Source organism: Cydia amplana, chromosome 3, assembly GCF_948474715.1.
Source record: "Cydia amplana chromosome 3, ilCydAmpl1.1, whole genome shotgun sequence".
NCBI classification, from domain to species: Eukaryota; Metazoa; Arthropoda; class Insecta; order Lepidoptera; family Tortricidae; genus Cydia; species Cydia amplana.
In genome coordinates, this window is record NC_086071.1 from 3,576,674 (window position 1) to 3,591,670 (window position 14,997).

General features: G+C 41.9%; 1 protein-coding gene across 1 annotated transcript in view; it reads right to left on the bottom strand.

Moving 5' to 3' along the window:
• Positions 1 to 14,997, bottom strand: part of LOC134662405 (THO complex subunit 2) — a 42,519-nt gene that overhangs the window by 3,844 nt on the left and 23,678 nt on the right. Inside the window, exons 17-26 of the mRNA XM_063518619.1 lie at positions 13,454 to 13,702; positions 11,765 to 11,985; positions 10,406 to 10,574; positions 8,498 to 8,611; positions 6,428 to 6,533; positions 5,478 to 5,562; positions 4,773 to 4,842; positions 3,138 to 3,207; positions 2,326 to 2,366; positions 586 to 681 (exon numbers count right to left, since the gene is read on the bottom strand). Of these exons, the coding sequence (XP_063374689.1) occupies positions 586 to 681; positions 2,326 to 2,366; positions 3,138 to 3,207; positions 4,773 to 4,842; positions 5,478 to 5,562; positions 6,428 to 6,533; positions 8,498 to 8,611; positions 10,406 to 10,574; positions 11,765 to 11,985; positions 13,454 to 13,702 (1,221 nt within the window). The remainder of the gene's footprint in view (positions 1 to 585; positions 682 to 2,325; positions 2,367 to 3,137; positions 3,208 to 4,772; positions 4,843 to 5,477; positions 5,563 to 6,427; positions 6,534 to 8,497; positions 8,612 to 10,405; positions 10,575 to 11,764; positions 11,986 to 13,453; positions 13,703 to 14,997) is intronic.

Below are 14,997 nucleotides of genomic sequence, written 5' to 3' on the forward strand. Positions count from 1 at the left end.
ATACAGTAGAGGCTTTACATAATACTAGCTTTTGCCCGCGACTTCGTCTGCGTGGAATTAGTTCCAGCAGTTAAGTGAGTACAGCGCCTGGATAAAATCTCATGGCAATAACATTGAGCATAATATGTTTAATTGCTTACACCACTGAACAGGCAATTCATTTATTTTCTCATTTCCACCCCCCCTTTTCAGCTCTTTAGGGATGACTTCCGACAGTTCCGACATAAAAACTATGTCTTTCCCGGGAAATAAATCGGTTTAGCGGTTAAAGGATGAAGAGGCAACACACAGACACACTTTCGCATTTATAATATTAGTGTGGATTGCAAGTAAAAAGGGCACCTAGACTACCCTTGCCTCTATTTGTGTTTCATCACGAAAAATTTTGCCGTGTTATGAATGATATGTACAAGTATGTATTTAATGTGTTTATCTATTTTAAGTATGTACATATTATATCGTCGCATAGCACCCATAGTACAAGCTTTATTTAGTTTGGGGCTAGGTCGATCTGTGTAAGATTGTTCCCATTTATTTTTTTTAATTTATGATTTATCTAGTGTGTGCAGTGTTGGTCCAACTTACCCGTTTGCGGCTCATCTTACGTTCTTTACGTTCATCACCTCTGACTTTAGTCTTTCGCTTTTCCTTCTCGGGTGACCGTTCCTCTAACTCTTTGCCCTGCTTGTTCAAAAAAACATGTTAAATCATACATTCAGATAACCAAGCAATTATAAAAATCATTGTATAATTATCTACCACAGACAATCCAACCTCTAGACATAGCATAGTCGCGCTACCCCCTCTGCCACACATACGGTAGCGTTACTCCATCTTCGAGTCAATCCCGTGCCGTGATTGGTCCGTGTCTTTGAACGGACCAATCACGGCACGGGATTCGCTCACCTCGTCCCCCCGCACCCCCGTATTTTTGGCAGCATCGGTTTCATGAAAGAATTGGCCTAAGCTCAGTCTAGAGGTTGGATTGTCAGTGTTATCTACATATTTACAGCTTACGAATCTAGAATTTTTTTTTACTAGCTATTATATAATTGAGTCAAAGGAAACGTTGAATACGGCAACTTATTATTATCATTCAGTTATTTGTATTCAGTCAGACATCAAATCCTTGCATTCCTTCCAGAAGTATATTTCTTTTGTAACAATACTTCATCTGTACACAATGGTCGTCTTCAATTCTACTATAAGTCCACTTAATCCGTCCGGTATCTCTCAGCAGGCTGTATGTGTATAAACATATATGTTCCGATTCCTCTTGCATGGTGTACCTTCCTTTTTGACAAATAATTAGTTGCACATATTCACTGGATCATTTGACTCAACATTTTTACGACAGATAATACCTTACCATAGCGTACTTGGACTGGGCTGACAGACCAACGACTCACAGCTTTTCTGATTTTACGGTTTCCTGGTACGAGACGTTTAGTATTGTTTGATAGTATTTTATATTTATAAGGCTTTTTTTGTATTTTCTTCATCTTCATTCTTCATAAAAATCTTGATGGAAGTTTCACTCAGGGTTATTAGATTGTTTAAATTGCTGATATTCTTCAGATTCGCAGCAAGCTTCAATTCAATGATATTTTAGTATTCCTTTGTATTGTCAATCTTCGTGCGTCTTCAGTCTTATCTTTTTACGTTTGAACACGAAGCGTCGTCTTAGTTGCCGATGTTCACAAAGTAGTGTGTGAATGTGGACGATTCCCAACTTTTCCCTCCTTGTAGTTTATGGTTAATGGTGCAGTTGATGGTCTTCAATAAAATCAAGTTTTTTATTTTATCACATTTTTCTATTTTATTAGTATTTATATAAGGTATTTGTGGTCATTGTTTTCATTTGTTACTCCGTTGTTCATGCTGGTTTTGATTTTTTCTTACACTATGCTTTCTTCATTTCTTACTTTGTTCTTTTCTTTATGCTGTATTCGATGTTTCTTTCACATTATGTTTTTTTTTTTCATTTTTCCTTTGTTTGTGCTGTCCTCAATTATTCTCTCACGGTTTGCATTTTCTTTATATAATTATTGCTCAGTGGTTCTTGCTGTGACGCCGGAGTTTCGTTTCTGATATTATTTATTTTACATGTTTTACACAGTCCGTTGTTTTTAAATTGATTTTTTAGACACTTATTTATCACTGGCTAATGTTTTTAAAGTCTTTTACACACTATTTCTTGAGGGTCCGGGTAGTTAGCAAGCACTTGTACTAGTTTAGGTTCCGGTGCGGTCGTGGCCCAGCCCAATCCTCAGCTCAGTCCGGCGCGGGCGCGACGCGAGGCCGGCTACTTACAACGATACTCACCTTGCCGTTACTGCTGCTTTCGACTTTACGGCGTTTCACATCTGCGGACAATTCCGAATGTTATAAGTTTAACGTTTAATTCAGATTAACCACAGACACCACGCATACACAGATTCCTTATTTGTTCCCGACTATTTTACATGTATATGTTACATACGCCATTGTGTGATTACCCACAACACAAGGCTTTGTGAGCTTACTGTGGGCCTTAATCGATTGGTGTAACATGTCCTAATATTGATTAATTATTTATTTTGCACCGCATTAACCCCTCAACTGCCTTGTCCCGTATACGTCCCAGACAATTTGGACTGTAATGAACAGTTGAAAGGTTCAGTAGCAAATTTTTGACAATGGCGTTCGAGGGGTTAAGAAGCGTTTGCAAAGGGCACGAGGTCAATACGCATACATTTTACCAAAGAGAATTTAGTATAGAGGCGGATTGTCAAAGTAAATTTTGTAGTCATAGTAAATTTACTGCCATCTTTCAACACATGATTAAACCTTTTAGAACGCCATTTGATTTTGATCCTTATTTTTATGTCTTAAATTAAATTTCATCTACTCGAGTATAGGTCAAAGGTGTGAATAATCGAGCCATCGCTCGAAAAGATGGCGCCATAGCATATGGCCTAAATGATGAATGAAGTTAAGGTGGTAGCTAAAAAGACAGAAAATTTCAATTATCTCGTAAACCACAAAATTTTAACTTGACCTATAAATGCATTTTGTGGACCAGCCTAAGGTGGTTAGAAGGTTATCCATGAATGACTGGCCCCGCTGTATATTTGAGCAGTAGGTTGATTGTTTACCTCGATCGATGTCGTCGGGCGGGTGGCGGTGGTCGAGCGGCGGCGACACGGTCTCCAGGTACCGCTCCTCCTGCACCAACACATACACTTAGGGCCACTTGCACCATCCCACTAAGCCAAGGTTAAGCGGTTAAACCGTTAACTCAGTGTCAAATTGTACTGGTAACCATGGTAACTCCAGGGTAAACTCTGCTAACCCAGGGTTAGTGGAATGGTGCAAGTGGCACTTAACGTAACACATCGAGTCCCAAGGACGCGACATCCCACGCGAAATTACAACGAGATTTCACACCCTCCTTAGGCTCAAGATCAGTAAGACTTAATACGTGGCACGTTACGTACTTAATAAGTGGCATTTCTTTTGTTCAAAGTTTTCAAACAGAAAAATCAACTCTTATTTTCTAAGTCATATCAGGCGTGTCTCACTCCGCGATTTCGTCGCTTTGCTACAGGTAGCTAAAAGTACATCCGTTCGGCCCCAATTTTGGGGAAAGCCATAAGCCGCGCGTGGCGCTGTCGCCACCTAGCGGCCATATGCTGACGACCGGTCTGGCCTAGTGGGTAGTGACCCTGCCTGCTAAGCCGATGGTTCTGGGTTCGAATCCCGGTAAGGGCATTTATTTGTGCGATGAACACTTATATTTGTTCCGGAGTCATGGATGTTTTCTATGTATATAAGTATGTATTTATCTATATAAGTATGTATATCGTCGCCTAGCACCCATAATACAAGCTTTGCTTTAGTTTGGGGATAGGTTGATCTGTGTAAGATGTCCCCCAGAATATATATATATTTTTTTTATATCAGTGCTGATCGTAACAAACGCGTTTTGTTAGAGAGTGAGTCTTCTGTACTTAGTACTATTATTTATTCTGTGGTTATATATAGGTTCGAATTTCTTTATCTTGTATCCCAGCCATACAGCTTAGGAGGTTAAAAATTGTATGGTCAAAAACCCATGCCACTTGGAGGTCTTTGGCATTGCCTATGGCTGGGACTCGAGGGATTAAAGCAGCGGTCGGCAACCTTTTAATAGCCAAGGGCCACATAGTAGTTAACGAAGTCGACGCGGGCCGTACTTTGTTAATATTTATGACTATCAGATATTGTCGTTTGTCAATATTACATACAAAATAAGGCTCGCGGGCCGCAAGTGACAGGTTGACAGGCCGAGGTTGCCGACCGCTGGATTAAATGATCATTTGGGTAATGCATAGACTAGGAATCCTCTAGACTGAGTTTAGAGCAATTATTTCATGAAACCGATGCTGCCAAAAATACGGGGGTGCGGGGGGACGAGGTGAGCGAATCCCGTGCCGTGATTGGTCCGTTCAAAGACACGGACCAATCACGGCACGGGATTGACTCGAAGATGGAGTAAAACTACCGTATAAGTGGCAGAGGGGATAGCGTTACTATGCTCAGTCTAGAGGGTGTCTTGTCTGTGGGGTAATGCGAGAACTTGTATGCGAGTTTATTGCAGTATTTGATCAATCTGTCTGATTGGTCCTCCACTCTACCAGCGAGTAACTGATTCGTTGTAACTTAGTAGCTGGCAAAAAGATATAATGTTAATTGAGGATTCATTTGTTTTTATTTCTAAAATGACACAACATTATTATGTTTCAACTTACTCTGTGTTGACGATCTCTCGGTGATCTTTCTTTGCTTCTAATTTCTTCTTTGGCTCTTTCTTTAGATGTCCTGAATGTAAATATAATACATCAATTTAGTTTAGGTAATTTGTACAACATGCAATGTATCATCAATTTAGTTTAGGTAATTTGTACAATATGCAATGTATAACTTTGGGAACAAATTATTTATAAAATACTTGGATGTGTTTTTTAAAATAGTTACACCACACTAAATAATAAATAAATTATAAAATAAACTGAAATAAAAGAAAGAATAGGACGATGTCACTTTTTTATTTTAACGATTATTATAATGGTTTTTTTTGCCGCCAAATGACAGCAGTTTAATTAATTGACGTGTTTAATGTCTTTTCTGGCGTAATCCATACTAATATTATAAATGCGAAAAGTGTCTGTCTGTCTGTGTGTCTGTCACCTCTTCACGCCTAAACCGCTGAACCGATTTAGTTGAAATTTGATATGAAGATAGTTTGAGTCCCGGGGAAGGACAGTAGTTTTTATCTCAAAAATCTCCCTTTAAGGGCGTGAAAAGGGGGTTGAAAGTTTGTATGGGGAATCGTTAAAAAGCAGATTGGGTAAAAATAAGCTACCCAAATTACTAACTCCACGCAGACGAAGTCGCGGGCAAAAGCTAGTAGCATAATAAATGTAGTAATTTGGAAGTAATAAAGCTGTACTCACACTCGTGTTTCGCGTTTGGATTCTTTGTCGCGGTCGGCCTCCTCTCGGCGCCGGTCGCTCGTGCGTGACTCCCGTTTGTCTGTTTCTGATCAAGATAAATGTTCAGTTTTATTACTAAAATGACGCATTTATTGTAATTTGACCATCTTATGGTAGGTACAACCATATTCTAAGAAATAAACATTTGTATTTGTATTATGTATTTAAAAAACCGGCCAAGTGCGAGTCGGACTCGCGCACGGAGGGTTCCGCACCATCAACAAAAAATAGAGTAAAACAAGCAAAAAACGGTCACCCATCCAAGTACTGACCCCGCCCGACGTTGCTTAACTTCGGTCAAAAATCACGTTTGTTGTATGGGAGCCCCACTTAAATCTTTATTTTATTCTGTTTTTAGTATTTGTTGTTATAGCGGCAACAGAAATACATCATCTGTGAAAATTTCAACTGTCTAGCTATCACGATTCGTGAGATACAGCCTGGTGACAGACGGACGGACGGACGGACGGACGGACAGCGGAGTCTTAGTAATAGGGTCCCGTTTTTACCCTTTGGGTACGGAACCCTAAAAAACGAACTCGTCTTCCTCGCGTTGTCCCGGCATTTTGCCACGGCTCATGGGAGCCTGGGGTCCGCTTTGGCAACTAATCCCAGTAATTGGCGTGGGCACTAGTTTTTACGAAAGCGACTGCCATCTGACCTTCCAACCCAGAGGGTAAACTAGGCCCGTATTGGGATTAGTCCGGTTTCCTCACGATGTTTTCCTTCACCGAAAAGCGACTGGTAAATATCAAATGATATTTCGTACATAAGTTCCGAAAAACTCATTGGTACGAGCCGGGGTTCGAACCGGCGACCTCCGGATTGAAAGTCGCACGCTCTTACCGCTAGGCCACCAGCGCTTCACGCCTAAAAAACGAACTATAGTGGGAATAATGTTTAGTACATACCGGGCGCGGGCGGCGGCGCGGTGTCCGGCTCCGGCTTGTGCGGCTCGTCGCGCGGCGCGGCGGGCGCTGCCGCCTTGTGCTTGTCGCCCGGCTGCAGTTGCACCACCTGCCCAGAGCCCAGCCCCAGACACAATATTATTTTCTCAAAAATGGACGGCAAAGTCGACGTTGACGGTTAAAAAATTGGTCGCGAAGTGCGTAGTTTATGGTCAGTCAAAAAATTAAAAAGTTAAAAACATTGCAGTCTCGATTTCGGGACTGCAATGTTGCATACGAATTCCATTATTTAACGAGTTCCAAACTTTTTAAAAGTTGAAATGGCCATATCAAATGAAGGTATAGGTCCAATTAAACAGCCAAACAGATGATCAGCACTTATTATTATAATGTTGGTACCGTGACTATTTAGGTGTCTCAAATAGGTTGGCGTATTTTCAGCAGAAAAATACACTTCTTTTTTTTAAAGGCGGCAAAGCAAATATTTTCAATGGTTTTACTTTTTTCTGTGATAATTAGACCGTTGCTCCGGTAAAAAATTTCTATTTCTTGCACCATTTTTGAGAAAAGCACTATATATGACTCGGCTGGAAGGCTACTTGCTGGCTTCGGATTCAATTAAACGGACTCCCAAGGTCGTCCGTTTAAAACGAATCCTCAGCCAGCAAGTAGCTACTTCCGAACCTCGACAATAATGTACTATTATCTAACAGCTAACTCCACATCCAACATTCCGACGCCTTAAGGCCGCGGACTAGTCGCAAGCGGAGCGGCGCGCGGCATATCGAGCGAGACCATTGATACATAGCGCTCGACCGACTGTATGAACGGCCCGGCCTTGCCGCTCGCGACCAGTCCCCGGCCTAAAAGGAGGCGTAGAGCCAGGAAACTAGAAAGGAACAAAATATATGGCGACCCGCGCGAAACTTGCGACGTAATATATTATAGCCCGAGTTCTTATGGTCCGTTTACACGCTTGGCAAGTCTCAACAAGCTTCCAGAAACACAAGCGTGTGAACGGGGTTGTTTGGCTTGGCTTGCGTGAGCTTGCAAGAGCTTGTCGCGATCCGGGCTAGTGTCGGTTTTTGGAGACAGATCAAAAGGAGCTTGCGGCAAGCGCTTGCGACGTATTTACACGTTGGCGCGTGTTTAGTGTTTACTTAGAGCAATTTCCGACACAACTTCAACGTCCACGTCTGCCATGCTTGCTTGTCCGGAACACAGTAACGCACTCGCAAGCATGTAAATGGCATCCAAGCGTTTGTAAAGGCTTGAAGCTTGTAGACGCTTGCCAAGCCTCGGCAAGCGTGTAAACGTACCATTAAGTTTTACCTCCATAACTCTAAAAATACTACTTATGTTTAAAATTTTGCTCGTCTCGTTTCTGCTATACAGTAACTAGCTATTTTATACTACTCTGCATACCACAGCAGTGTAATGAAACGAAAACTAAACTTTTAGTATATGTTAAGTTTTCTGATGTGCTAAGCACATTGACAGTATTAACACCGTCGAATAGGGATGATGACACATGTTGAATTTTATAACAAAATCTAGTAAAATAGATAGCAAACGAGCAATTTATCACAATAATGTGGATATTAAAATAAAATATTGAAAAATTACAAAATTACAGGACCTGAAAGTTTCAAAATTTAAGTTTATTTTAACTTCCAAAAACGATAAAAGTAAGGGTACCATTCGATTCCTTACATTTCATCCAAAAAAATATTGTATAGCAACTATATACATAAACGCAATATTTCACCGACAAAAACGCAATTTTCTTGTTTTGTCCATACTACAAGATGGGCGATGACGTCACGGCCTCTGGCCGTCTTGTATAGGGCGTTTCGCGAGTGAAGTGCAACTGTCGGACTTTGACTACAATTTCTGACTTTTGTGTTACTTTAATGTATCCCATTAGACATTTGATCCTAAAAACAAACCCGATCGATTGATACCATAAAAAAATAGTCATGTAGCCTATTGTGTGGATTCCTTTTGCGAGCAAAATTGGCAGGATCGCGGGCCGTAGTTTGGAGAGCCCTGGCCTACTTCAGCTGCACCGACCTGATGGAATTCGCTCTCCCGCATCATGCTGGACATGCGGTTGCGCAGTTGCCCGCTGTAGCCCGTCGCCAGCACGTACAGATCTTGCCTATGCGTCTTCTCCTCTTCTCTTACCTGGTGAAACGTGTTCATTGTTAGTTTGTTTCGTTTATTCGATTAGTACATGACATTTTAACCTGTCGAATCCCACGATATGACGTCACCATAAGCGTTCTGGCTCATATATGAGCCGTGGGAGCTGACAGATTAATAGTACAATAATATAGAAGCCGGGAAACGTGCAAGCCAAGATGGAGACGGGAATACACGGCCGGCAACCCCGTTTCTAGTCCGAGCTTTGTATAGTGCTTTTCTTCGAACTCACAATCAAATATCCATAGGTTACGGTGGCTAAAATCGAGCAAAAAACCATTGAGGTATATACAAGAGACGACATCTCGGACAAAATGTTTCCGCACCTCAGAGAAGTGCATGCATGCATGCGAAGCCGAAAATTGTTAATAAAGACGCCACGAGTATTTTTTGACTCAGTTAAACAACGTTGCATACAATACTTTTTCTACGACCAAATATTTACTTTTAAAACTAAATAATAGTAAATCAACAGTTATTCCATTGCTTACCGGTGAAATGTTATTCCATCCCTTTTATTATATTTTCTTGTGCTATTGTTGCAACTTTTTAACACGCACGAAGGCAATTTTAATTTTTTTTTCTGTATTAAGTAAATATTTGGTCGTAGAAAAATATTGTATGTAACGTTGTTTAACTGAGTCAAAAAATACTCGTGGCGTCTTTATTAACAATTTTCGGCTTCGCATGCATGCATGCACTTCTCTAAGGTGCGGAAACATTTTGTTCGAGATGTCGTCTCTTGTAAAAACCTCAATGCAAAAAACTGACTAAAAATGTAATTTAGCGCGGAACAAGTACCAGGGCCTCATGAGTTACGAGATGGTGTCGTTGACCAACCCGCCGGGCCCCGGCACGAGTATGAGTTATCGCGGGCCGCTATACAGGCCTACGTGTGTAAGGCTAGGTTCACACGGCAACGTCCTGCACGTTTTTTCACGTATTCGATGTTAAACGTACAACCAGTCGGGTGTTCACACGGTAGATTTTCATTCGTTTAAAAACCGTTTTCACGCCGAATAGCGACAGTTTTCACGCAGTTGTCGCAGTGGGCAGACGTCTGAGATGAATTCACGCTTCATCGTACTTTTATTTTGGTATCGATGGCGATAACGGTTTCGCCGCCGACAAAATAGAAGGTTTTGGCTACATCCCATAAATGAAAAATCTGTGCGTAATAAAATATTTGAAAATTTATAGGTACGCTAAACTTAGGAATGATGAAACAATTTTTTTCAATTTATTTCGGATGTCTATATAAAGTTTTGTTCCACTAAATTAATTAATAATTCGTTATCTATAGAAGATTCGTCAACCATTTTGAAATAACCTCGAAATTCCAAACAAAATACGTGTGACCCCTCCGAAAAACGCTCGAGTACTATAGACGCTTGTTCGTTAAAAAACGTATAAAATTGTGCCGTGTGAATGAAACAGAACTATACTATTCGTCACTGCAAACCGAATACGTTAAAGTTCATTCGATTTGCTTGACAAGTCCGGTGAGTATCCGTTTAAACGTATAAAGAATGTACGTTTCTTTGCAGTACAAACGCCGTGTGAATGGTTCTATGCACAAAGTATGTGCCACTATTTATCCGTTAAGACGTATACTGCAAAAAAACGTGCAGGACAATGCCGTGTGAACGAAGCCTAAGGCTAGACGAAATTCCTTTACATACACTCATCGCACCGTATACGTAGTATTTTCGGACTTCTTTTGAAGTAAGTCATGTCAACATTTCACTGCAAGTTTGAGAAAAATGTATTCCTTACTTTCTCAACTTTCTTCTCGATGATCTGCGCCAGTTTAGCGAGCACGGGAAACCGGGGCAGCACCCGGATGAGGACGATCAGCGCGTTGCGGATCTGCACGTAGTCGCCAGACTCCAGGCACACCACCATGGCCTTGGTGATCTTGTAGTGCCACTTGTGGCACACGTGTCTGGAGAATGCATTTATAAAAATAAATGAAATAAAAAAGTATGTTAATAAATGAAACGCATTTATACTAAAAAATACAAAATTTGAAGATCTCACGTGAGATTAAGGGAGAGAGGGAGGGAGTCGAAACAAATCTCACGTCATTTTACCACGGGGAAGAGTGGCCAGAAAATTCTCAAAACCCTCGCATAATTATATAATGGTCGCACCCTTTGGACCTCTGGGATTTCAGGGATTAAGAGCCAACAGGAGCTTTTAAATATTTTAGGTAAATATACCCGTCTCCCTAACGGAAGCGGCTCCTAAAACTATGCGATAAGGACAAGGCGAAAAATCCTGCGTAAAAATATCAAAAATCGAGGTTTCGTACTCGACTGTTTCCTCCTCCAAAACTTAACCAATCGTAACCAAATTTGGAAATCTAAATGATTATGACATTATCTGTGTCGGACCGTTTTGCTTTTTTGACTAATTGATGTCAGTTTTGAATAGCACGCCTCTCATTGCGGCATAGCCAATTAGGTCATTTTGGCCATTTTTGAAGGGCTCTAGCGCCTTAAAAAACAAAAATATCAAAAAAAGCAAAACGGTCCGACACAGATATTATTAATCTGTGTTGAAAAAATCATTGCTCTAGCTTCAAAACCCACGGAGGAAACAGTTGAGTACGTTTGTATGGAGAAATGACCACTCCTGTTGGCTCTTAAGTTCGATATTTACATTGGGTGGGTAATGCACGCCGCCTGCGAGCGGGACATCGCTATATACCTAGAGTTAAACCAAGCTAACTTGGCAGCAACAATGACATTTAGAATAACACTTGCACAGTCTGTGCTATCAAAATCGCTGGCAACTTAGCCTGGTCTAACACTACGTGCATAACAATAACGCTGTCTCACTAACGCACCGCCGCGTAAGTTTCGTTTGGCACTGAAAGGCGCCCAACACTGACCTGTGTGCGGAACGAATCCTTTAGGAGTCAACTGAAAATATCCTGTAATACTTTTCACAATGTTGGTGGCTGCAATAGTGCCCTGGCTTCTCCATTATCGAACGAGGCCAGAGCACTCTTCAAGCTAGTCAATATAGGCCTTAGTAATCGTAAATGAGGGTGATTGTATGTTGATTATATGGAGCGATATAATCGCTAAGCGATAAAGCTCTTCAATAAAGATTAAAAAAAACACTGACCTGTAGTTCTCGTAGCCGACGTGGTCGTTGGCCTCGGTGAACTGGTTGGAGACGCGGTACTTGGTGACGAAGCCGGGGTAGTGCGCGCACTCCCTGTGGAAGGTCGCCTTGTCGGCGTGCCAGCGCATGGCCGTGCCCAGCACGCGGCACAGGAACAGCGCGTAGCGCGCCGCCTCGCCCTCCGTGCACGACATCACCGAGTACGTGATGTCGCAGAACAACTGCCAACGACACATGCTTATTATTAGAGATGCGACGGATAGTTGTTTGGCCGGATACCGGATATCCGGCCTGGACACTGGCCGAATATCCGGTATCCGGCCGCCGGATATTCGGCCGGAGGAACTATACCTATATTTTGAGTTTTGCAGTTGCGCATCGTGCAGGTTTCGACCTGTTTCGTAGTGAACGTTCGCGCGGACACATTTATAGGATCGTAACGAGTTTTATCATGTCATTTTACGTATTAAGTTCGTTACAAGTGCGCGCGCGTATTTTTGTGTAATCAAATAAGTGTAGGTATTGTGTGACATTGGTTACGTATTCATTTCTATCTACTGTGTCGTTAGCATTATGACCGTGACTGTTTTTAGATTCCATATTTTACCCCAAAATGTGTTAATTTTACTATCCGGTATCCGGCCAGATAGTAGGTCACTATCCGGTATCCGGCCGGATACTAAAATAACGGCCGGATACCGGATATCCGGTGCATCTCTACTTATTATTCTTATCCCGTTGAGCGCATCTCGGACACTATTTTCATTTTTAGGGCTTAAGCCGATAGCCGAGTGGATTGTGTGAATTAAACGCGAATCTAACGGGTTAAGTTAAACGTTAAGCCACTGACAATCCAACCTCTAGACTGAGCTTAAGCCAATTCTTTCATGAAACCGATGCTGCCAAAAATACGGGGGTGCGGGGGGACGAGGTGAGCGAATCCCGTGCCGTGATTGGTCCGTTCAAAGACACGGACCAATCAAGGCACGGGATTGACTCAAAGATGGAGTAACGCTACCGTATGTGTGGCAGAGGGGGTAGCGCGACTATGCTATGTCTAGAGGTTGGATTGTCTGTGCGTTAAGCTGAGTATTCAGAATAATGAATTCTTGGGGTCGGTTGCACCAAAATATGTCGGCGTCAAAAAATCGCCAAAGTTTATTGAATGGGAAGTTGTTCAGTTCTCCGTACAATGACGTTTATCAGTCCGGCCAGCGTAATCGCTGCGACCGGTCTTAAGAGATCCGAAGTTACGAGGAACTTATAAAACAAACATTTAGCGCTCGATAGGTAACGAAAACGAGCTAGCTCAAGGGGACGTTCCGAACGAAAATTATCGGTAAACAAAGGCAATATGCATAATCGAAAACGTCACGGCCGCGGTAGTCGGGCGCACTCAGTAGGGTTGCCAGATCAAAAGGCGCTATTATCGAGAAAAAATATCAATTTATCGGGATTTTAGGACTTAAGTCGGAAAAAAAAACCATCGCTCCCTCACCGCACAATCTCTCGCCACGCACGCCCCGCGCGCTCGCTCGACGACAGTTCGGAACTTGAAATCATTGTTTTATAACGTGAACCTGTTTTTCGGGACAATTTGCACTTGGTCGGGAAGCGGGAACACATGCTAAAAATCGGGAGAATCCCGCCAAATCCCGACCATCTGGCAACCCTAGCACTCAGACTCACCCGGTCGTAGCACAGCAGCGTGGAGAAGTTGGGCGTCTTGAGCGCGTGCACGGCGTGCACGAACTCGGCGCAGAAGAGCGCGTCGGCGGGCGTGAACACGCAGCGCGGGAACAGGCACAGCTGCATGAGGCGCGTGACGGTCTCGTTCTTGGCGGACTTGGCGGCGCGCGCGGGGAACCAGCCGCCGCACTCGCGCGCCAGCCGCGCCGCCACGCGCGCCACGTGCGCCTGCTGCCGCAAGCGCTCCTCCTGCACGACCGCACCGATTTAGAAGGATACCGGCGAAACTGGCGTCGGATGGTGGGGCCGGCGACCGGGTTTTTTTACCTTTTACCTCGATTACTCTGACAGTATTCTTCCGTTTAATTTTGTTGTTAAAATAATTTCAAATGTTATGACCTACTTGTCTTTTTTGATTTGTCATCATAATCGCCATGCATGTTCGCTTTTTGGATAGTATGTATTAAAGTTAAGTTTAGTATTTAGTGCATTAGTGCATAGCATAATATTTATGTTTAAAACTGAAAAATGAGCGCGATCTCGCCAACGGAATATAAATTGTTAAAAATTGTTGTGTACTTTGTGATAAATAAAAATATAAAAAAAAAATATTAAAATGTTGATCGACAGATCCCTCGGTTAAATATCCCTAACCGATTAGCCATTGTATACTAAAATTATACTGATGTGCAGTGTATGCAGGGTCCCGATTGCTCCCGATATTCAAATGGAAGTAAATGAAAATTAGACATGTTTCGTGATTTTTTTCTATCGAACAAACTTTAACCTTCCGACTTACATTGTTGGTCTGACGAGAGACGTTGAAGCTAAGTACCGGCGACACTCACTGACCTTACAAATGTACAGGAAATTGTCATTATCAGATGACAAAAAATGTGCAAGTTGATTTTTATTAGTTTTATATTATAAGTATATTAAGGAATTTGTGTTTCTTTCTAAGTTAATCAGATATTCTGAACACCATCTATCGTCGAACTACAAATTACTACACCCGACTCGCGGAATCATCGAGGCTTTGATGAAGCCATACACTCACAAAAATTGGTTAGAGGAGATTTAAGTACCAGTATATAATATATTTCCATCTCATAGATGGAATAAGTTTTTGGCAAAAATTTAATTTTTGGTACAAGCTTTTATCGCTGACTGTACTTTTCTTACGACAGACAACTAATACTCATCGAGACAATTCTAAAAACCCTTAACATAATTAGGTTGCGTTGTTTCATCACAGAGTTCCTATGGCCACCTCCTGTCTCCATCATCAGATCAGTTCAATAGTGCCATATTATTGTATTGTCATCAGAACTACATACAGCTGCCAATTTTCATGACGCTACGATCCTTGGAAGATGGTTAAATTAGTTACCTTAGATTCCATTACATAGTTACATACAGGTCGACCTAATAAAAGCTTGTTAAAAAGGAAGAAAGGTGGCCAATTTAAAAGATGGGGCCATTAAATAATAAAATTGGAGGAAAAGAATAGCCCGAAAAAGCTAACGACACACAAGAATGGAAGA